The 24,231-nt window shown below is 34.3% G+C and overlaps 2 protein-coding genes across 12 annotated transcripts in view; one reads left to right on the top strand and one right to left on the bottom strand.

Moving 5' to 3' along the window:
• The window catches only part of rftn1a (raftlin, lipid raft linker 1a), a 213,844-nt gene that overhangs the window by 82,447 nt on the left and 107,166 nt on the right, over positions 1–24,231 (top strand). For 2 of the 7 annotated variants that reach the window (XM_087295659.2, XM_087295655.2), the window contains exon 12: positions 2,795–3,337. The exons of 4 other annotated variants lie outside the window; for them this stretch is intronic. The gene's annotated coding sequence lies outside the window, so the exon portion shown is untranslated. Of the gene's footprint in view, positions 1–2,794; positions 3,338–24,231 lie in introns of those variants that run through there. One more of the 7 variants, XR_015945355.1, reaches the window with a different exon arrangement.
• oxnad1 (oxidoreductase NAD-binding domain containing 1) lies at positions 566–19,947 on the bottom strand. 5 transcript variants are annotated; one of them, XM_087294523.2, is made up of 8 exons: positions 19,901–19,947; positions 19,493–19,630; positions 19,247–19,310; positions 17,473–17,579; positions 12,428–12,569; positions 7,095–7,331; positions 6,908–7,016; positions 566–2,872 (listed from the first exon to the last, which is right to left on the bottom strand). In XM_087294523.2, the coding sequence occupies exons 2-8, from the start codon at positions 19,594–19,596 to the stop codon at positions 2,715–2,717; spliced, it is 921 nt and encodes a 306-aa protein (XP_087150649.2). In that variant the 5' UTR covers positions 19,597–19,630; positions 19,901–19,947; the 3' UTR covers positions 566–2,714.

The raw sequence follows: 24,231 nt of genomic DNA, 5'->3' as shown, positions 1-24,231 counted from the left end.
GTAGAACATTAAAGATTTTTAGCTTAACTCATGGTCCTTGCTAAGCTAACAATATTGTGCATGATTTTTTTTTCCTCAGTGTATCATCGTGAGCCGTTCATTTGGACCTGTTTGTATGCATTTATTCAAAGCTAAAAAAAAAAAGATGGCTGTTGACTTTCATAATACGAATCCCAGATTTAGCTTTAATGTTGTACTGAAGAGAAAACGTCACCTGCATCTTCAATTGCCTGAGGGTGAGAAAATTTACTGCAAGTTTTCTTGGATGAACTATTCCTTTAACATTATTTTAAATATTAACTGACAAACTCAATTTTGTCCAAATGTTATTTTGTTGAGCGATATTTTTTTTGCCCAAGACAACTGACGTTATACAACTGAGTGAATCCACAAACTACTGGTTTGTTATATCAGCCATTTTCAAGCTACAACTGAAAAGCCAATGGTTTTTTTTTTTTTTTTAATCAAACAAATAAATATTGGTATCTCTAGTTAACAATGGCTTGTTTATTGACTTTGCTAGAGCAGCCTAACACATTTTATCAGCCTAAAAAGCACAATGTAATGACATCACTGTTGGCAGGTTTTATTTTGAAACATGTACAATAAAACTATTTCAAGCATCAGATTATTGGATTTGAGATGTGAGCTGTATTACAGATATGGACTGAATTGCAAAATCTTTAACACCTTTCAGCAAATCAGCACTGCATAAATAAGCAACATTACATTTTATATTGTCGCATCGGTTTTCAGAAACACCCTTCTGAAGGATTCTCAAGAATAAATATGCCTTCTAAATGCAAACAACATTATTACCCACATATCAACATGCTCTGAAAAGCAGAACTTCTAAACCATTAACCAGCAAATGAACTATAATGCAGAGCATCACACCGCTGGTTATGGTCAATTTAAGAACTCCAGCTTCAAAATGAGGTAAAACAAAAATAGCACATGGAGTCCAGAAAATAGTTTGTTTAAATTAAAAGGAAGATGAGTATACAATATCGCTCAAAAGTCTAGGGTATTTGTTGGTATTTATAATTAAATAATATAAGTATACATAACTTTTTTTTTTACATTATTATATATGTTTGTATTGTTTATTTTTTTCAAGACACCAAAAAATAATAATATGCTGACCGCTTATTTAACTCTTCAGTTCTACCAAGCCTGTAAGATTTAGTTTTCTCTGAAGTCCGTAGTACAATCAGATTTTTTTTTCTTTTTGGGTGAATATCATTAACATTAATACTTATATTTAACAAGGACACATTTTTAACTTTTGACTAATTAAAAAAATCAGAAAATATTAAAAAATTGCATTTTCAACATAATTATAGTAAGCATCAGGTCAGCATATTATAGTATACACTATCTGACAAAAGACACATCATCGATCCCAGTTGAAAAAGCAACAAATAATAACTTCGTTGATCATTTGGAAAAGTGGCAGAAGTTAGATTTTTCTGATGAATCTGTTGAACTGCAGTCCAATCATCACAAATACTGCAGAAGACTTATTTGAACCCACATGGACCCAAGATTCTCACAGAAATCAGTCAAGTTTGGTGAAGTAAAAATCATGGTTTGGGGTTACATTTAGTATGGGGTCATGTGAAAGATCTGTAGAGTTGATGGCAACATCAACCACCTGAGGTATCAAGACATTTGTGCTGCCCATTACATTACAAACTACAGGAGAGGACAAATTCTTCAGCAGGATAGCGCTACTTCTCATACTGCAGCTTCCACATCAAAATTCCTGAAAGCTAAGAAGGTCAAGGTGCTCATGGATTGGCCAGCCCAGTCACCAGACATGAACATTATTGAACATGTCTGGGGTAAGATGGAGGAGGAGGAGGCGTTGAAGATAAATCCACAGAATCTTGATGAAGTCTGGGAGTCCTGCAAGAATGCTTCCTTTGCCATTCCAGATGACTTTAATAATGAGTTACTGTATTTGAATCATTGCAGAGATGTGTGGATGCAGTCCTCCAAGCTCATAGGAGTCATACATAATATTAATTCTTGTTTCACTGCACCATGACTTTATATTCTATACTGTACATTATTTCTGTTAAGTCACAAGACTTTTGTGTAAGCAGAGTCCTAATTAAATAATTAAAAATCAAGGCATGATCATATTTTACTTTGGTAAAATAAGTGTAATCTAGACGCCTTTGCCTTGCCACTTTGCCTTTCATATAAGCCACTTCTGATACCAAATGATCAACTATAAGTCAAGTTATTATATGTTTATCCTAAACATGCATAGGTGACAAGAAGGCTTTTGTCAGGTAGTGTATATTAAAAGATCCTGTGATGCTGAAGTCTGAAGTAATAATGCTGAAAATTCAGCTTTGCCATCACAGGAATAAATGACACTTTTAAATATATTTCAATAGAAACCAGTTATTTCGTTTCAGATTGCACCTTGAATAATACACAGCATTGCATCTGTGTGTAAAAAAAGCAATGTAACTGCTGTGTGCATAAAAGCCTTTTCAAAAACAAATATAATCATGCCAAACTCAAACTTTTGAACATTAGTATATATCAAGTCTAGAAGAACTGCAGACATGGTGTCTGTTGTGCGTTAAAACTCGAGTGCATTACTGGTCCATATTGCCACTACAGTGAGTGTCTACGGTGACAAAGAGACAGATACATCCACTTCTGAGGCCTGAGGTCTTGGGGGAGCTGTAAAACTACCACCATTTCTCAAACAGGATTCTATCCTCTGGAAGGCCGGTGCTCTGCAGATCTGAACTCACTTTCTCTATCATAGGAGGAGGACCACAAAGATAACACAGCGTTCGCTCAGGGTCTACATAACGCTGAAGCTCTTCTTCTGATATCCTTCCACCTACAGAGACACAAGAAGCTCACGTGACACATCGAACCTGAACATACTTAAAACTTCAGGTAACGTAAAGCAAAAAATACATTGGAGATCAAAATTAGAGAACAATCTTCAATTTCCTAAATTGAATGTCACAGCTAGTCCTGTTTGAAGTTATTCTAACAGGAATGTTTAAAGCATGTTTCATGGGTTACATATATTCCGAATTTTCTGTCTTTTTTTTAATTATTAAACAATCCCCATCTAACTTGCAGCTATAACTTCAATGACTTTCAAAAGTCAGCCAAAGGTGGATGAGGATGTGTTCTAGTTTAGAGTTACAGTACAAGACAGTGCGAATGCAAATATTGATCAGAAGCTCTTTCAACAGCATGCGGATCCTTCTCTGCGCTCATCACCCAATGCTCCAGCAAATGTCACTGTGGGCAATGAGTGTTCACACAGCAAACAATGACAGTTCTTTGAAGCAAAAAATATATATATATATATGTATATATATATATATATATATATATATATATATATATATATATATATATATATATATATATATATATATATATATATATATATATATAATGAAATGGCCAGCACAAAGTACTGATCTAAACCTGACTGAAAATCTCAGGAAAATCATTGGTGAAAGAATTGAGACTAGACTACTGAGACTAGTGATGTCATGAAAGAGACTATTGATGTCCTGTGAGACACTAGTGTAATGGATGTGACCTATCAGACACATAGACAGTTCATGTTGGTCGTGCCCAACTGAGCCTGGTTTCTCTCGAGATTTTTTCCCTTCATTTTTATCAATTGGTGAAGTTTTGTTTCTCGCCACTAGGTTGCTTGGTTTGGAACTTGTGGAACTGTGCATCAATGCATTTGCTCTTGAGTGTTTGTACTTCCAGCAATGAAATTTAAACCACACTGACTGAACTGAACTAAACTGAACTGAACTTCAACTCTGAAAACTGAACTGACACAGTCTCAATCTACATTGCAAAAGCGCTGTAGAAATAAACATGAAATAAATTGAATTGAATAATTATTTAGCTTTATTTAACCAAAAATGCACAAACTCTCCTATCCAGCAACAGCAATTGTCGGTGTGTAAAGTCCGACTCCAAAGGTATTTACGACACAGAAATAAAGTGCTGTTTTGTTAAAAAAAAATATGCTCACGCTCCTGTACAGCCCATCTTAATATTTCTGCTTCATTTCATAAAATCCTTTATCCCCTCTCTATATGTAATCCAGTGTTTGCAGCAAGTCTCATGCTTGTCTATTAATTTTCTGTTTTAATACTCCTGGAATGAATGTGTTACACTACCACAGTTAAATTAAAGATCATAGTTCTTGTTGGATGTCCCTGCAGAGCTAATTTGGTGAACAATGAATTAATGTTAATATTTGTGCAACATAGTAACATTTTAAGAAACTTTAAATGTTTCTTCATCAGCATTCATCCAGGATGCATATGCAAATCACCAAGCTTAGAAAACTTCCCTTGTGAAGGTAACTGTCTCATCAGTCATCTCAGCTCCTAATTATTAATATTTCCCCCTCGAGCTAGTTCACTACACTAGTGTGACTAGCGATGTCCTGTGAGAGACCAGTTAGTCTAGTATTGTCCTGAGAGAGACTAGTAATGTCCTGTGGTTCTTGATGTGCTTAAGTCATTTGGTACCGGGCCGCATAAGAAATAATTAATTACTTCAGTTTTATTTATTATAGTCTGAACAGTCTTTCATTTTGAGACATAACCGTATTCTCTCGCTTACATCTCGGTCACTTGAGTGCCCAAATTTAACCCACAAGCAGCAACATGAGTAAGAAACAGAAGTTTTTTTTGAAGGTTTCTTAGAGAAGGGGAAAACGGGACCCAACAACTGCCAAGGAATAGATCCGCTACCCAAGTGTCAACAAATCAGGTAAATCCACCATGGCTGCGTGATGAACTGAAGGAGATCCCAAATGACGTCGACCTTTTATGGGCCGTTCGCATGTCGCATCTTTTCTAAAGATCGTACAAGTTCATTGTTTCCAATGGAGGTGTGTGGCTTGCGCGCACAAGTGGTGTGACGTGCTCGCGCCTTCCATACCAGATGTACCTTGTTGAATGAATCCCACGAGCGCACAGTCACATGACAAGAATTGACTGATCAACTTCAGCTTGTATGGAATATACACATTTCGGTAAGACTAGTCATCTCAGACAAACACAGAAAACCCTAACACTGCAGTGTTTTGTAATTTTCTCCATAAATAAAACTTGTAATAGAGTGACAGCAATGTTTTGTCTGCTTGTCTTCCTCTGAGAAAACGGTTAATGGTCGCCAAGCAAACATTCCAACGAGGTTCAAGCAGCTCGAAGTTTAAAATTGAAGTCTGGGTTCTGAGATGGGAAACTCTGAGTTTTTGGTTTTAGATCAGCTGAATAGTTATTTTACTTAACTTTGAGCAGACTGACACTGAGCTAATCGCATACGCCATGACTAAAAGCCATTGTCAATGGAGCTCTGATATCGCAATTCATCATGACAACAGCATATGACACACTTAATTCTTATCATTGTTATAATATTACAAAAGAAAACTGGCAGTATTGTAGGTTATTGAACTAAAAGGCTATTTGTTTGTATCTCATGAGCAAAAATATTAAATAATAATAATTTGGGGCTGCACGGTGATGCAGTGGGTAGCACGTTCGCCTCACAGCAAGAAGGTCGCTGGTTTGAGCACCGGCTTGGTCAGTTGGCATTACTGTGTCGAGTTTGCATGTTCTCCATGTACTTGTGTGGGTTTCCTCCAAAAGTCCAAAAATGTGGTACACGTGAATTAGGTATGCAAAACTGTCTGTAGTGTATGTGTGTGAATGAGTGTGTATAGATGTTTCCCAGTCATGGGTTACAGCTAGAAGGGCATCCGCTGTGTAAAACATATGCTGGATAAGTTGGCGATTCATTCAGCTGTGGCGACCCCAGATTAATAAAGGGACTAAGCAGTAAAGAAAATAAATGAATGAAAAATAATTGTATTTTTCATACATTATTTAAATATTGTAATGTGTAATGTAATGTGTGTATTCATCTAGTGCATTTATCGTGTATAGCCATACACTCAAAGTGCTTCACAGTCATGAAGGGGGGTCTCTCCACACCCTCACCAGTGTGCAGCATCCACTTGGATGATGCGGCAGCAGCCACAGCACAACGGCGCCAGAGCCCACACCACAAACCAGCTACAGATGGAGTGGACAGACAGTGATAGAGCCAGTTCGGTAGACGAGAATGATTGGGAGACCATGATGGGTAAGGGTACATCCGCCTACTCTTTTTGAAGAAATGCTATGGGAGATTGCCACAGAATCTCGGTTTAACATCTCATCCGAAAAACAGCACCAACAGACAATATTGACCTTGTTCTAAAATGCGGAAGTGCGCCTGTTTTCACGATTGTCTTTGAACTTCCGATTCAGTCGCCTATGGGAGAAATGACTAGGAATAATAAACGGCAGAAAACGGTCAAACTACTTGCTCTACAAACAAATGTTTGCATGACTATACAGACCAAGTAGATTAATATAACAAGAAAATATCAAATTGCAACATCAAGCAGCGTAATGAGCAGTTTGTAATGTCTAAAAATGAATGGAAGTGAATGAGACCGGAAGTCTCAAGCCAAAAAGATTCAAATGGCAGCGCCCACTCTTTGGCGGAGAATAAAGTCAATAGTGTCCCCCTCACTTTATTGGGGCATTAGAACTCGCACAGACCGCAGGTTAAGCACCCCCTGCTGGACTCGCTAACACCACTTCCAACAGATGATCTCCCATCTAGGTACTAACCAGGCTCAGCCCTGCTTAGCTTTAGTGAGTAACCGGTCTTGGGCTGCAGGGTGATATGGCTGAAAAGGCAGTTTACATTAAGTGAAAATATCTCTAGATATACAACTAAAATAAGAGATTACATCTTTAAAGATGTTTAAAACAACTGTTCTCTAATTTTGATCGTCACTGTATGATGATCTGCAACTCACGTATAGTGTAAGGCTGAAGTTGTGGCTCTATGTCGGAGCTCTGCTGGGTAACATGGAAATGGCAGGAGAATTTATCTGGTCGCTCGTGACAAATGTCAATAATGGTGTCCTGAAGAGAGCAAATGTTTCAAAATCAGTGTAAAGCTTCACTTTTATGTGTTTAAAAGTCAAGGTTACAAACACTTACCTTGAAGAGCAGCTCTGTAGTGTTCTTGGCGCTGTAACACAGGTGTGTGTGTCCTGGTGTGTATCTGTGACTGTGAGTGTGTCTGTGCAGATCAGCTGCATGTAGCAGGATGGAGTATAGAGGGTTAATTCCAACACCTCCAGCCACCAGCAACAGGTCCACCACAGGGTTAGAAGGCTGAGGGTCAAAGTAGAAATTACCCCCCACCCTCACGGCTACCTGAGAGTCCACAGAGCACTGCAACAGAAGAGGATTAGGATTTTTAACAGACTAATCTAACACTAACACTGTTTTATTAAATGTAGTTTTCAGGCTTCTCAATAGTTAAAGTAAATAAGTGGAACTAATGTAGCATTTGCCATAACAAAATAATTAACCTAGATTGAATTGAATGGTCTCAGAACATCAGAATTAGGTCAAAAATCAGACTTATTAGCCTCCCTGAATTATTAGCCTCAGTATATTTTTCCCCCAATTTCTGTTTAATGGAGAGAAACATTTCAACACATTTCTAAACACAATAGTTTTAATAACCCATCTTTAATAACTGATTTATTTTATTTTTGCCATGATGACAGTAAATAATATTATCTTTCAAGACACTCCTATTCAGCTTAAAATGACATTTAAAGGCTTAACTAGGTTAATTAGGCAGGTTAGGGTAATTAGGCAAGTGAATGTATAACAGTGGTTTGTTCTGTAGACTATCAAAAAATATATAGCTTAAAGGGGATAATAATATTGATCTTAAAATTATTTTAAAAAAATGTAAAACTGCTTTTATTCTAGCCAAAATAAAACAAGACTCCAAAAGAAAAAATATTATCAAACATACTGAAAATTTCCTTGCTCTGTTAATCATTCAGGAAATATTCAAAAAATAAAACAAACTCAAAGGAGGTTTAATAATTCTGATTTCAACTGTAGAATCATCTTGAAGATCCAGAATATTTCTCAGAACATCTCAGACATAGGGTTGGGTGCCGAAACCTAGTTTGTTCTTGTTGCTTGTAGGCAATGCGCGCAGTGCAGCGCATCCGGTGAGCGACTCCCTTCAGATTCATCAACACGCATGATTCCATTAATCAAATATGCTTAAACTAGGCATTCGGCTATATTTTATAAGCAAGGATTCTGACACAGCAAAGTGAAGCAGATGCTTTACAAAAGTTGCGTGTAGGCTAAACTTTTTCAGGCCTGGAAAATGCCATGTCAAAATTCCAGGTTGTCCATGACCGTATGAACCCTGCTTAGATACCGTATAAAAACCTCTGCTTCTGCAATCATATCAGTTCAAAAACAATATCAAAAATATACCTCAGCTGATAATAAACAAACATTTAAATAATTGACACACAGTTGATTTATGTTGGGTAAACTGGGCCAAGCACAGCTAAATCCAGTCTGGCTGAACGACTCTTTTTCTCTATTTTTCCTATGGTCAAAATATTTTGCATGCAAATACAATGCATCTGGAAAATACTCATTGTGCTTCACTTTTACCATTTTTTTATCAGTGTATATACTAAACTTCTTAAGTTGAATTTACTACCTTTTTTAATACCTTCAAAAAAAATGTAATACCAGCACGACTTGCACGAGCTGCACCTGTAGTGGCATAAATGAAATATGTTTTCAAATTAAATAACATATTGTAGATAACATACATTTAAGTAAAGCAGAGGGATTAATAAAGGTGTCACAAAGGGCCTTTTTCCATAGTTGTTAATCAATGTCATATATGTCATCAATGTCAATAGTCGCTCTTCTAAGAACAGTTCGGTATGGTTGTTTCTCCACTGAGCGTGGAACAGGGCGGCACGATTACAAACCGTTCTCTGCCCAGAATTCTCGGCATGGTTGGACAACCGTGCTGAACTGTGCCGATAAATTCTGCGTCAGGGCTCAAAATGAACTTTTTTGCTTGGTAGAATCGGTGCTCTCAACTTCAAATATTTAGGAGCACCCACCAAATATGAATGAGCAGCACCACTGCAAAGTGTATATTAAGGGATTTATTGTATTTGAAAACAACATCAATTAGGACTAACAAAAACCAGAAACAACTAACTAATTCTGTGATGACTTATTAATATTTGGGCAAAATTTCCAAAACGAATGTCTAATAATGGTTCAATATTAATGATTACAATGATGACACTAATACTACTAATAAATGACATTTCTCATTATCATGCTGCCTTGAATGCGAGTTATCTGCTACAAAAAGTCCTACTGTGACTTTATGAAAAATAACAAAAATAAAGCATTGCAGTAAGAAATATTTATTTTGCACGATTGTTTTTATATCAATTAAATAAATAATATTTCTGCTACAAAACAAACGAAAGATTATAATAAATCATTCAATTCAAGGATAAAAGCTGCAGTCATCAGTAATTAAATAGAAACATAATATACACCTCAAGAAAGAATGGACACAAGAAAGGGAGAAAGGTCTTCTATCACTCTTTAAACATTTTGGTTTGGGTTTGTGTCATTTTTAATGCTCAGTCTCGTAATGCACTGATTTTCATTTTTCTGTGTTTGTGAAAAAAAAAGCAGGCAATTCAGCCGACCGGGGCAGAGCAGGATTCTCGCGATGACCACTGGTGCAAATACTGTTCTTTGTCATGAGCCGCAGTTTCAGTTCAAACTCAGTAAAGGCGAGCTTGTTTTGCTATGATGTGTAGTGTTAGATTTTACATTTAGCGGACATTTGTGATGACCACGCAGTGAATAAAGCATAGAGATTCGGGCACCTTCTCCGAAAACACTCGATTGATCTTGGCTGGCGGATCAACATTCACCACATAATCTCTGCATTTCCCGCGGACACAAAGCTCCCTGTCATCTGACAGAGGAAAACCTTCAGTGATTGACCGCTGACATGAACCAATATAGCGCCAATAATCATCTTCTTGCAGACGTGGCTATAAGCCTCGCGGCTGTTGCCAACTACAGGCATAGGCCAGTCTTTAAATCTTGCTTCCTCCAGCCAGAGGTTCGAAAACTTGCATTTCCCCATGTTTTAATTCAATAAATGAACGAAAGCAAACTCGCCTACATGGTTGGCAGCAAGCCAGCCAGGTACCCGGTTTATTTCAGCGTGCGCGCGAACACCACCTCACATTACAACGCTCAGGTCCTACTCTCAACATATAAAAAAATCCACGCTAAATTTAGAATAAAGGCCTGCACTTAACACAAATAAAAATGTATCTAAAAATATTGGGCTCGAAAATGTAATACCTTTTTAATACTTTTAATGCCCTTAATTTAGGCTAATTTCATTTACTAACTTTTACAACCATTTACAACCCCGCGGACACCCTGTTTATGTTGCAACCTTATTCCAAAATAGATTAAATGGATTGAATTAATTAATTTCCTCAAAATTTTACACACAATACCCCAAAATGAGAATGTGAAAAAAGAATATCAGAAATTGTTGCAAAGTTAAAAAAAAATTAAAAGCCTGAAAAATCACATGTACATAAGTATTCACAGCTTTTGCTCAATACCATGTTGATGCACCTTTGGCAGCCTCAAGTCTTTTGGAATATGATGCCAAAAGCTTGGCATACCTGTCTTTGGGAATTTTTGCCTATTTCTCTTTGCAGTATCTCTCAAGCTCTATCAGGTTGGATGGGAAGCAACGGTGTACAGCCATTTTCAGATCTCTCCAGAGATGTCAATAGGATTTAGGTCTGGGCTCTGGCTGGGCCACTCATGGATACACCGAGTTGTTGTGAAGCTTCTCCATTGATATTTTGGCGGTGTACTTTGGCGGTGTACATTGTCCTGCTGGTAGAAAAACAGTCACCCCAGTCTGAGGTCAAGAGCACTCTATAGCAGGTTTTCATTCAAGATGTCACTGTACATTGCTGCATTTATATTTCCCTTAATCCTGACTAGTCTTACAGTTCCTGCTGCTGAAAAACATCCCCACAGCATGATGCTGAGAGTGGTGCCTGGTTTTCTCCAAATGTATTTAAAAATAATTTTGTCTCATCAGACCAGAGAATTTTGTTTCTTATGGTCTGAGAGTATGCCTTATGGCAAATTCTAGGCTGGGAGTGAATTCCGTCAAGCCACTCTACCAAACAGGTCTAATTGGTGAATTGCTACACAGATATTTGTGCTTCTGTAAGGTTTTCCTCTCTCCACAGAAGAATGCTGGAGCTCAGACAGAGTGATCATCGGGCTATTGATCACCTTCCTGACTAAGCCCCTTCACTCAGCTTAGATGGCCGGCCAGCTCTAGGAAGAGTTCTGGTGGTTCCAAACATCTTCCACTTACAGATGATGGAGGCCACTGTGCTGATTGGAACTTCAGAGCAGCAGAAATGTTTCTGTAACCTTCCCTAGACTTGTGCCTCAAGACAATCCTTTCTCAGAGGTCTACAAATAATAATGCTTGGTTTGTGCTTTGACATGCATTGTCAACCCTGGGACGTAATATAGACAGATGTATGCCAATCATGTCCAATCAACTGAATTGACCACAGGTGAACTTCAATTAAGCTGCTGAAACATCTCAAGAATGATCAGTGGAAACAGAATGCACCTGAGCTCAATTTAGAGCTTCATGGCAAAGGCTGTGAATACTTATGTATGTACATGTGATTTTTTTTTCAGGTTATTTATTTTTAATAAATTTGTAACAATTTCAAAAAACTTTTTTCACATTGTCATTATAGGGTATTGTGAGTAGAATTTTGAGGAAATAAATGTAAATGAATTTAATTCATTTTGGAATAAGGCTGTAACATAAAAAAATGTGGAAAAAGTAAGACACTTTCCAGATGCACTGTACCTGTAAAACTGAAACATAAAAGTCTCTGCAGTTTTTGTAATCTCAACAATAGCAATTATTTTGAAACCTGGGGTACTTTGATTGACTGCATGTACCTTGTGAAGTACAAGTGTCATTCTTTTACAAAATCATTTCATTTTGAGTCAGATTTCCTGTGTTTTGGTCAAGATAGTGTGTGCAGAGAAAGACAAGCTCTATTTTGAAATTAAGAATTTGTATATATTTAACAAAATTTCTTATTAAGAAGATAATTATCCATTTGGCTAATTGTGTTTTGTAGCTGTGAGTCTGTGTTAAGAGTTTAGAAAAAGTATGGGTGTTTGTTTGCGATCGACAAAACTGTAAATAATTAAAATACTCAAAAGGTAAGATTGTTAAAGTTAAGTAACATCAGTTATTTAGATGTGTTTAACATGTCAACTATGGTGGTTTACTAACTGGAACCTTATATTAAAACATATCAACCAACCACACTTTTTGAATAAATGCTTTTTTTTTCCCTTCACTTCCTTACTTCGGTGTGAATCCAGTGTGCTGGAGGATGGCGCGCATATTTTACAGCCAGTTCAATCACTCCTTCTCTCTTCAGCAGACCTGGACTTGAGCAAATGGAGAAACCGCCCACAGTATCCACACCTGGGATGAAGAAATCCACCCTGATGTGAAAAAAAAGTGGAATAAAGTGAAACGGTAATAACACAATACAAGCCATTCACTAAAACAAAAACAACTACACAATAAGTGTGTTTATGAACATTGACAGAAAGCACAGATTCTTCCCACACAGTAACATACCAGGACAACTAAATCTATGTGTACAACATTACTTAATGTCGATAATATTTAATAAAAGTAAAACAACACGTACGCTTTGACAGTTGCCATATGTGTATGAAAAGCATGAATACGTAATAAACACATATGTCACACACAGACACTGTTCTTCCTGACTCATGTTCCTCAAGTTCTTTAGCAGGAACACAACATCATATGGTCTGGAGGAGTTTCTGTGCATATATCTGCATAAATCATCGCCTGACTTTTTCACCTCACTCAGACTCTCTGGAAACTCGCACACATACTCAACACTGTAGGGCACAACGGACGAGAAGTGAGAGAAAAAAAGTGTGGGGAAAGGCTGGGGTAAGAATAGATTTTCCTTCTTTGCTTACAATGGTTTTCACACTGAATTAGTTGAGTGTTTTATCTGAGAAGAAAGCGCCATCTCCTGGACTTTGTGCGAACTGCGTGTTTAATCAGCTTGGTGGTAACATCGCAGCATTAGGTTCTTACGACGTACCTCATCATATTACAGATATAATTTAGTATTTGTTTCATTCTAATGAACATTCTAATGCATGCCATTTGTAGCACCCTTACCGCCCGATGTGAGACGATAATATGTTATTGAAACACAGAGCTGCTGCTGCTTCATGTCAGAGTCTCTGTAGTTTTTTTTTCTTTAAACGAGTACACTTAATTGTATACGTTCACAACATTGTAACATATATATATATATATATATATATATATATATATATATAAACCTCTTCACAAATAATAATATATGTCACAAAAACACAGCATATTTACATACAATATTCCTGCACACTTTTATTACTACACAGTCATTATTTTCACATATTGTTTATTATTTCAAGTTCTATATCAGTATGCTAAATGGTTCAAAATACTTTATGGCCTACAACTTTTAAAAATCAAACAAAAAAGTGCAAAGCCACAAAGTTACTCTTTGCTGCTTTTTAAACACCATTATGACTTTAATGTAATACCTAAACCACATCCAAATTAATTTATTCACAACAAATATATTACTACGTGCAAATTATTTGGGTCATTCTGCCAGAAATGTACATTATCTGTCCTTCAAATCAAAACATACATACAGTGAATGAAAAGTATTTAATCCAAAACATTTCTAAGATGTACTGATGGTTGATTTCTGTGAGTTGTTTTGTAAAGGAGTAGATTGTTTTTCTTTATTAAAACACTTCACACATTTACAAACCTCAGCTCAATTGAACCTACAGCATTAGCAGATTTGTAACTTCAGAAACTTGATACTTCACAAATAGTAAGATTAAGTTGTTATCGTTTTTATCAATTAATTAAAAACATAAAATTATAAATAAATTCTACAAATAAATACTATTTTACAATTGTCCCCATGTTTTTGTCAGTCCTGTCACATTTGCATATTTTAAGACTATGACTCAGTGCAAGTGACATCATTTTAGTTAAGAACCAAGACCACATTACATTGACGTATAAAAATCAACAGCTGTTAAAAATGATGAAGTTTTTGACATTTGTTTTAGACCTCACAGCAGGAGAACTTGTTGAAGTAGGCCACATGATAAAATTCCCAGTGGGCATCTGATCTATTCTAATGAGTGAACACATAAAAAGTGTAGAATACGCAAACACTTTTTAACAAATTATAAATTTGTTCCCTGTGATTTTTGGCAAAGTCAAGTCAAGTGTGTTCATAGAGCACAGTAAGATGTTGATGGCTTGTAATGAATTTCTTTTGCTCACCAAGTCTGCATTTATTTGATCCAAAATACAGCAGAAACAGTCATCAGGTTCCCACTTTAACTTTAAGGGCCCTATCATACACCCAGCGCAATGTGGCGCAAGGCGCGGCGCAATAGTCTTTTGCTACTTTCAGCTCTGCGCAAGGGTCATTTCGAGGTGTTGCGCCACACTGTTTAAATAGCAAATGCATTGGCACTCATATGTGCGCCCATAGTCGTTCTGATCTAACAAAGCAGGCGTGTTTTAGTGCGTTGATAGTCTGTTCTTTAGACCAGAACAAAGTCGGTCTATTGATTGGCGCAAAATGCGCCTGGCTTACACACTACACGCAAGATGTAGAGCAATACGCAAATATCTTTACATATGAAAAAGATATAATATATTAAGGATATATATAATAAGGATATATATAGGATAGAAATATAAATTATTAAAATATAACAAAACATATTAATTTTTAGCCAACATGAATTTAAAAACCACTGCCTTACTTTCTTCATCTCAGGAGGCTTTTTCAGTTCATTCAATTTGCTTTTGTATAATGTTATTATTATTAGCAGTATTATTTATTATATCCATATTTATATTTGTTTTATTAAAAACAAGCTTAGATTTGTCCACCTGTCAGGTTTTAGACTATATAGGGCATAGTAGGTGTATTTGGAAATAGCTCAGTATTTTGACCACAATTTGTTATTATTGTTCATTTATTTGTTTGCTGAAAATTAGAACTGAATTTAGAAATAGTTTTAAAACAAATCTTAAAACAAAATTAATTATTTACAGGCTAATGGATGTCTGTGCGTAAAGGTTTCCCTATCCACTAAAGCAAAAGCGAAAGTGAACTTACTTTATGTCATGTTAATAGCAAATGCGCTTATGGCGCGACGCAGCTGGCTCTTAAAGGTAATGTGAGATGAGACTCTGATTGGTTTATTCTCAAAACACACCAATAACTCATTAAGAAATAAACTCAACCCTTTTAGACCATGCGCCACGGCGCAAAGCAGATTTTCCCGTCCTTAATAAATTAGCAAAAATGCGTTCTGACACGCCCTGAAATCGTTTGCGGCCTGCGTTTTGCGCTCTGCGCATGGACCGTCAAAATAGAGCCCTAACTGACATTTCTTTAATTTTTAACTGACTGAAAAGATGGGGAAAAAAAGTTTCCATGACCTTAAATATAATTTTGCATGACTTTAATAGCCAATATGAGAACAATAATCGATCATTTGTTTATTGTAGATTTGACATTGTATTTCAAATTATAGATTTTGAACCAATTCAGAGGTACTTCTTTTTCCCTCTCCCATATTAGATTAGAAACATATTAGATAGCTTGATAGCAGTTTTACGAACTTTACATTTAGCTTTCATTTGTTAGGTTTAAAACCCAGTCTTTGAAGTGCTAATGTTGAAACCTTAACTCCAAAAGTTTATATTGTGCTGGAAATTTTGCCTCAATTCACAGATACAGTGACTACATTTGACTAAAGTGACCGCCAATTAAGAGAGTGAGAATGGAATAAGGATCATTAAAAAAAAAAGTGACATACAAAAATCCCTGAAATTCCCTGACTTTTAATAACTGCAACAGACCTTTTAAAATTCAATGATAATCCAGAAGTTCCATAACCCGTGGGAACCCAGAGTAATAATGTAATTTACTACTTAAATTAATTTAATTCTGTTGGAATATATATTTTAAATGCATTTTTTTGTTAACTAAGCAAAATTTTCAGCATTTTTACTCTTTAGTGTCACACGAACCTTCAAAAACTAATAATATGCTGATTTGCTGTTCAAGAAACATTTATTAATAATATTAATATTTTTAAAAATAGAGTACATTTTTCCAGAATTCTTTGATAAATAGAAAGTCCAGGGTTTTTAAAACATTATACACTGCACCATTCAGAAGGTTAGATCTAGTATTTATTTTTTTTTAAATAATGCTACAAAAAAATTCTATTTCAGATAACCCTTGTTCTTTTGAACTTTATTAATCAAAGAAACCTTTTAAAAAATACAGTATATATATATATATATACATATATACATACATACATACATACATACATACATACAGTAGGTTTTGAACCACTTTAACTGTTGTATACCTCAAAACTATACTAATGACTTTGCTTCTACCTCGCAAATTTCATCTTAGAATTAGCGACAAAAGGCTAATTTGGATGATAAGAAACTAGTCCTACACACAGTAACGCAGTTTGAGGACCTGACAAATGTCTTTAGGTATGATAATACTGAGGTGTTTATGTGAAATAAAATGTATAGAAAAATCATGGCCATGGGCATGTGTATTATAATCTAAATATAGTAATGTTATAAATTTTAAGTTGCTATCACAAAAACTGTAGTTTTCCTGTATGATTTTGTTTAGATGCTATATAAAACAGCATTCGGACGACACAAAATGTTTAATTTTATTTATTTATTTATTTACCACAAAATGTATTTATTTCTGACACAACAGCACATTTAACAAAGTGATTCTCAGACCTTTTAAATTATATATATTCTGTCAAGATTAGAAAAAGGTTTGATATTAAAATATTGCAGAGAAATTTTAAATGCAGAGCATTAGAGAGATTTCCATGGCAACAGAATGTTTTTAGAAGATGATTTTCAAGTGTTACATTGTGAGAATAATGTCTCATTTAAGATGGCTATGACATGTAACAGATGCGCAAGAACACACAAAATATTTGTATTATATTATTACAAAGATCCTTTAAGTACAGTAACTTTCCATTACACATCCTTTTCTTTATAGGTAGAACTGGTTCTTTAGATTACTAAAATGTCCTTCACATTAAAAAACTAACGAAACTTCACACTTATTATGTAAGAACTCCACTGAAACGTTGTTTAAGAGAATCCAGAATAGTTCTTTCAAGTGTACAATATTAAATAATAATTACACTGCCCATTGTCAATTATATGGCCCATATTTTACAAATGTATAGTTCTTCTTACCACTGTCCAGCACGGAAGCTGAAGTCAGGATGAGCCACTTCCAGTCTTAGTCTCTTTACAGTATCAGATTCACTAATAATGTCACAAACACGTGCAGAGAAAAGTTCCTGGGTACACAAACAGAACATCAAATCTGGTTTATACATAGAATTTACACATTGTATCCTCCCATATTTAAAATAGCTCTGCATAATACTGGGAAAATAGGTAATGTTGTTAAATGTTTCAACAAAACAATATTTCTTATGATATAACATTTCCCTATAAAAATGTTATTTTCATTAGCTATCTTTTTAAATGATTTTAAATTTATGTAATGAAATTAAAATAGGTGAAAGATATTTCAAGATCTAATTAAATCTGATAACTGAGTGAAAACCTAAGCAGATATTCTGACTCTGATTGGCTGTAGTCATATTCCTCCGCCATTATTAGTATTTTTTTTTTTTTTTTTTTTTTGAGCTCTGGGTTCACCTTTGGGCCGCTCCAGCCAATAGCAAAACATTTTGAGGAGGTGCTGGTAAAAATAGTAATGCCCTATCTGATTGGTCAAATTTAGATAAACAACCAATGCATAAAATAAATGTCATTTATTTTATTATTACTATTATTATTATTTTATTCATAATGTCATGTCATTTATCACAATAACAATCATTTTGCGATATATTGCACAGCCCTAATTTAAAATGTTTTATGCTATGTAGCTGTACAAACGGGAGTCATTATTTATTTGTATTACTCCAAATCTACACACAGTCATGTTCAACTAAATATAAAGTTCTATAACATCGTTTCACAATAAAATTAGTGTTAAATAAATGCCCATTTGAAAATAACCATGGTTTTAAAGGGGACCCATGACATCCCTTTTTGTGACTGTCACTTTAAATTCAACTGATCATTTTTTTTCCAAAAAAGACAGAGCTAAAAGTTTACACTTATGAGGGAGAGATAGTCACTAATTGGTGGGGCTTTCCCCCTCCAATGACATGTACAAAGGGAGAATGTCAATCAAAATGTTTCTACAAGCTGGCTTTATGAAGTGTGATTATAAAAAAATATAATTAAAACAATGTTTACCATTAGAGCCTGGCTATGTTCACACACTGTTGCCACACAACTGTGTTTAAACCTCTTATAAAAGTGATTTTTGCATATTAGATCCCCTTTAATACAAATGAACATAGAAAGTTAAACCATAATTTGCAATAATTTGTCATGATTTGTAAACGAACCACTAAACCAAATGCAAATGATAATCAATTTGCCAAAATATGCATTAGTAAATATAGAACTATGACTAATAAATACTGCACAAGTATTGTACTCTTAATTCAAGTTAGTAAATACAGTAACTAACGTTAACTAACGAACCTTAATGTAAAGTGCAACACAGTGGGTTGACAATAACCAACAATGAAAGATTTTTCCACCGACTAATATTAACAAAAAATAAACACTGTAATAAATACTGTAATAAATGTGTTTTTGCATCTTTGTTTGTGCTAGTAAAAATACATTAACTAATGGAACCTTATTGAAAAGTGTTACTAACTGAAACAACTTAACGTTCGATTACATCATCTTGAATTTAGTCTTGTGACAAATCAAATGACACACTGGTGGACCTAAAACACAAAACAAGTGTCTGAACTTTCACCTACAAGGCTCCAACATTTGTTAACCATTTATAAAGACCCAAGCAAGAATCTATAACTAAAAAGTCAAGATTTTCATCTAAAAAACAGAAAACAAATCTAAGAAAACTCACCATTTGTCGATGAACACTAGCAGTTCTCTCTAGATGGTCAGTCCGTCTCCTGGATGTCATTTTTCTGAAACACATTTAGGGTCGTATAGTTTATACACTAAAACAATGACTTTGTCTCATATACTACATACTTTTTTGTGGATGTTTTGTAGCATGCCGACTAGGTAGGCTGCTTACCAGGTTTTAGGACACAACCTTAGTGTCCAAAGCCTCTAGAAACAGCAGTGGATTCTGGACGATACTCACCGTGTGACTGTGACTTTGTCTGAGCACAACACAGCAGGTCTGAACAGTCCTGATCCACCGGAGAAACCTCTGGCCACCGTTCGTACAAAGCACGGGGCACTCATGGTCAGATGTGACGGGAGGAACTCTGTCAAACACCTTATAACATTATCAGACAGAAAGGGCAGTTCGTCTTTTAATAATAATAACCAACGACACTGAAATATCAGAATTTCTTTTTAACAGCCAATATATAAAGACATTCACACGTGTGAGAAACAAGCAAATTAGTGTTATTAACTAAATTATTGGTTTTATTTTTAATATCTCTTTAGGTTTAATTTTAAACATTAGGTGAAAATAAATCGAACACATCGTAATGAATACATATATTTATCAAGAGGAATACTTTACGTAAAAATCATTCACCTCTGTCACTCTTCTGCTCCGGTGAGTGACGTTTCTTCTTCGTCTGTGTTTACGGTGGGTGATTCGAGACTGTACTGCCATCTTGCGGTGGTATTTGAGTTAGAACTGGATAAAGAAGTTAGATTTTAGATTATTTAGATTGCTAAATATCCATATAAATCTCACTCCATAAACAATATAAATTACACTTATATAAACTACACTGTGTCGCCCACAGTATAATCAAATCAAATAAATAAAAAACATTTCATACACGTCATTCATGACATACATTTTATTGTTTCTTTCATTTTCAGACAAATTAATCCTTCTTTAGAAAATTTTAGTTGATAAGTAAGAAATCTAAATACCAGTATATGTATAGTAGAAAAAAATATAGGTATTCTGCAAAATATATATTACTCTTCTCCTAATTAACATTTACAGTACTGTTGATTTTATGAACAGTTTTTAAGGTAAATAAACTGTAATTAAGTTACCTAATAATTAAAAGTAAACCCTTCTTTATTTTATCAATGGATTTAAAATTATTATTATTATTAGTAGTAGTAGTAGTAGTAGTAGTAGTAGTCGTTGTCATAGTAGTATAACCTTTATTTTACCAGGAAAGACATTGAGATAAAAAAAAAAAAAATCTCTTTTACAAAAGTGTCCTGGTCAAGATTTCACATGGAAAAAAAAATTAATGTTTAGTTACCATGAATCACTCATTGACAAACAAACTATTAAACTATTCATCTACAATATGTTTCAATTTCTAAATCACTTATAATTTTTTAAAAAGCATTTAGTGAAATCAATTCTTTAAACTGCAACTTTTTTCATTAGCCCTCATGTGATTTCGTGATTAGTTTAAAAATAGTTGTTGAGTTTTATTTAAGGTGACGCAGTGGAGCAGTGGGTAGCACTATCGCCTCACAGCAAGAAGGTCGCTGGTTTGAGCCTTGGCTGGGTCATTTGACGTTTCTGTGTGGAGTTTGCATGTACTCCTCATGTTTGCTTGGGTTTCCCTCAGAAGTCCAAAGACATGTGGTACAGGGTAGGCTAAATTGTCCATAGTCTATATGTGTGAATGAGTGTGGATGTTTTTTAGTGATGGGTTGCAGCTGGAAGGGAATCCGCTACATAAAACATGTGCTAAATAAGTTAGCTGTTCATTCCTGGTAACCTCGGATTAATAAAAAGGATTAAAAAAAAGAAAATGAATGAATGAAAAAAGTTTTATTTAACAGAAACATATTTCAACACATTTGTATTAAATTGTTTAATAATTAACTTCTTTTGTCTTTATTAAAATATTTTTCTTTGGCCTTTACCAAAATTTGTTTTTAAATTATGTCTTTGTTTAAAATAAAAATCTGCTTTTATTTTAGTCAAAAAAGACTTAGAGAGAGATAGAAATATAGAGAGAAATTACTGTGAAAATTTCTTTGGTCTGTTAAGCATAATTTTTTTAATTGAAAAATAATTTTAATTTTACATGGGGGCTAAAAATTGAGACTTCAACTATTAATAACATAATATTGTTGAAATGGGTTGGGTTGAAATGATATTATTCAACAATAAAATAGAAAGACAATTATTGTAAAATTTAAAGACTAGAATAATTTGTTTACCTGCATTTCAATGTGACCATGAACTGGAACTCTGAAGGTGATTTTAAACTATTTAAATTTTGTATAAACTTTCTGAGGGATTTCATGTAAAAAGCATAAATTTGCTATTTTAGGGGTTAGATTGAGCAAGGAAATACTTAAATTGTTTGCATTAAGTATTATTAAGTATTCCACATTTGAATTATTTTTACTAAATGTCACACATATTGTTTAAGGACTGAGTTCAGTAACTTGCATAATTTGTTGCACATTGCCTTTCCTCCCAAATTAAGAAGCATAGATCTAAAATTAGCCTAATATACTAAGCAAATATTTGGGAATATATTCAAAGCTAAAGAATGATGTGCTATGACTTTTAAAAATGCCATTTAAAAGACAAAAACCAAAGTGATATCTGAATTTGAATATAGTCATGGCATGCACAATTAAGAAGATATCATAATCATATTGTGAGCACTCCAATTACAACTACTTATTGTTGGAATCTAATTAGATGATATTAGCACAACAACACGTGATACATGATCTCATTTTACTGAAGAAGTGCTATAGCTTTGAAATTATCAATATATAGCCTATTTTTTATTGTACTATATTATTATATAAAATAAAAGCCAGACAAGGCTGGAAAGGTTCATAACAAAAGTATATGCATGTGCCTTAGTAGAATAAATGTTAACTTGTGACCCAAACATTGGTATAGCCTAATTTTGGTAAAAAATGAAACACTAAAACATTACAAAAAAAACTATTTTATTCTAAATTGCAAATGCGTGTTTTTTATTTTCGTGTTTTCATGTTTTAGTGTCTATGTACACGAACTGGAGTGAAGTCAAACAAATGTCACGGAAAGTCACGCCATTATGATTACATCAAAAACTGGGAGGAACTTTAAGTCTGAGCTCGTGAGAGACGCATCAAAGCATGTGATGGGTAACATGCCAGTTTTATTTTCTGGGCAAACTAAAGTTGATCATAAAGAAACGCATTTACAATTATAGATTCAATAATTGTCAGACTATATCATAATTGCTTTCCATTTTTTTCCAGATTGACTTATAGCTACCTATTCTTGTCCACATAGCGTTGGACAGGACAAGCTCTTTACAAAAGTGGATCTGTAATATCGTTCGTCCCTTGACCTGCAGCTGTTTCTCAATCTCTTGTCACTTGAAAGCGCACGGAATGGGTCTGTGCAAATGTCTCAAACGTCTTATGACATCCGGATTTAAATAATGTAGACTATTTAACGGTTTGCAATTAGAAGTCTTTTTTTTCTTATATTACCACAATCGTTTGCTCATTTCAAAAGCCAAAAGAACAACACAAACATTTAATTCAAAATAATTCATGCACGCAAATGTAATTTGTTCATTTAAATGTGCTGCGCATTTAATAGCTATACATTTTTAAGTAGCCTACAGTATTTAGCCTTAATACAGTTCAACTGTTTAGAAAACTTCAATGTTTTGTAATAAAAGTCACAATATTTCATATTTATTCTATTTTTGTTTAGTCCACATACCACCTACATTTTTGCCACGCTCAACTTTTGTCCTGCAAATGTAAATACTTTTAATAGTTATTTTTAACATTAGTTATAATTATTTGAAAATATTTTCACATTTTAAATGATTCTCACGTTTAAAAACTTTTCTTGCCTTAATTCGTATGTTCTGTAGGGTATTTTATTAGTATTTCAAAAATTGTCAATGATGTTCTTGATACAAACAACCATATTTTGACAATGCTATTTTGCACTCGAGAATTAAGTGGAAAAACATATTTTGACCTTTATGACCCAAGGTTAGTTATTCTATAGGTTGAATTTAAGACTTGTATAGGTTAAAAATAAGGCAGTTTCTTGATTATCATGGATTATTAATATTACAAATATCTAAAAAAAAAAACTTAGTTTTAAGTTATGATTATGCTTACTTATTGAGTTCATCGTTGAATTCAGGATCATAAATTGTGTCGAAAATCCATGTTTTTTGAAAGAAATGAATAGTACAAAAATTGCTATAATCTTGAACCATGCAAAACATGCCACATTTTCACCATCACTTACCTTTTACGTAATACTTGGCTTTCATTTTTGTACAGTGTAAAAACTATACCAAACGAACAAACAATTGAACACAAATGCAGCATTGAAAGTTAATTTCTACATCCATATAATCATCGTATAATCACAATTTTTATTTGTGTAATGAAATAGTGTTAATAAATGAGACTTTCACACATTAAATTAATTTTTTTTTTTCAATCCACATCAATTTGTTAAAAGTGTCAAATTATCTTAATCGATTTGTGTTGGGACAACATGAATGAATTGTGTGTAACCCTGCATTTTTTACAGTGTTGTTATACAATTTCTTGTCATTGACTGTCACATAATGCTATTTGGATTTGTGTTTAGCCCATTTGTGTTTGTGTTGACATTATAACTAAAAAACTGGGATCAATGATTCTTGGATCAATTACATTTCATATGAGATGGTGATATATTTGCTTATAATAATATAATATACAAGACTACATAAAAGTAAAGTCGCCAATCGGAGAAAATTAAAGAAGTTGATTTTAAAATCTACTGCAGTAACAGGAAGGGTTAAGTAAAGACGAAACTCCACTCCGCCCGCGCGCATCCACGTCCTAATGAAGAATCAGATGCGCCTTATTACAGGAACGTCACATGATTGTTGTATTAAA

The sequence above is a fragment of the Danio rerio genome, chromosome 19 (assembly GCF_052040795.2).
Source record: "Danio rerio strain M-AB ecotype USA chromosome 19, GRCz13ab, whole genome shotgun sequence".
Classification (NCBI taxonomy): domain Eukaryota; kingdom Metazoa; phylum Chordata; class Actinopteri; order Cypriniformes; family Danionidae; genus Danio; species Danio rerio.
The sequence above is the reverse complement of the archived record's forward strand: the minus strand, read 5'-3'. Positions and strand labels throughout refer to the sequence as shown.

Bases quoted from the DNA above. Each gene is read 5' to 3' on its own strand.
- oxnad1 (XM_087294523.2), bottom strand. From the start codon at position 19,596: ATGAGTGCCCCGTGCTTTGTACGAACGGTGGCCAGAGGTTTCTCCGGT. The intron at 12,570-17,472 runs GTAAGAAGAACT...TTTTCACATCAG, and splicing joins AGCTTCCGTGCTGGACAGTG to GGTGGATTTCTTCATCCCAG. The intron at 2,873-6,907 runs GTGAGTTGCAGA...GTGTCTCTGTAG, and splicing joins ACTTCAGCCTTACACTATAC to GTGGAAGGATATCAGAAGAA.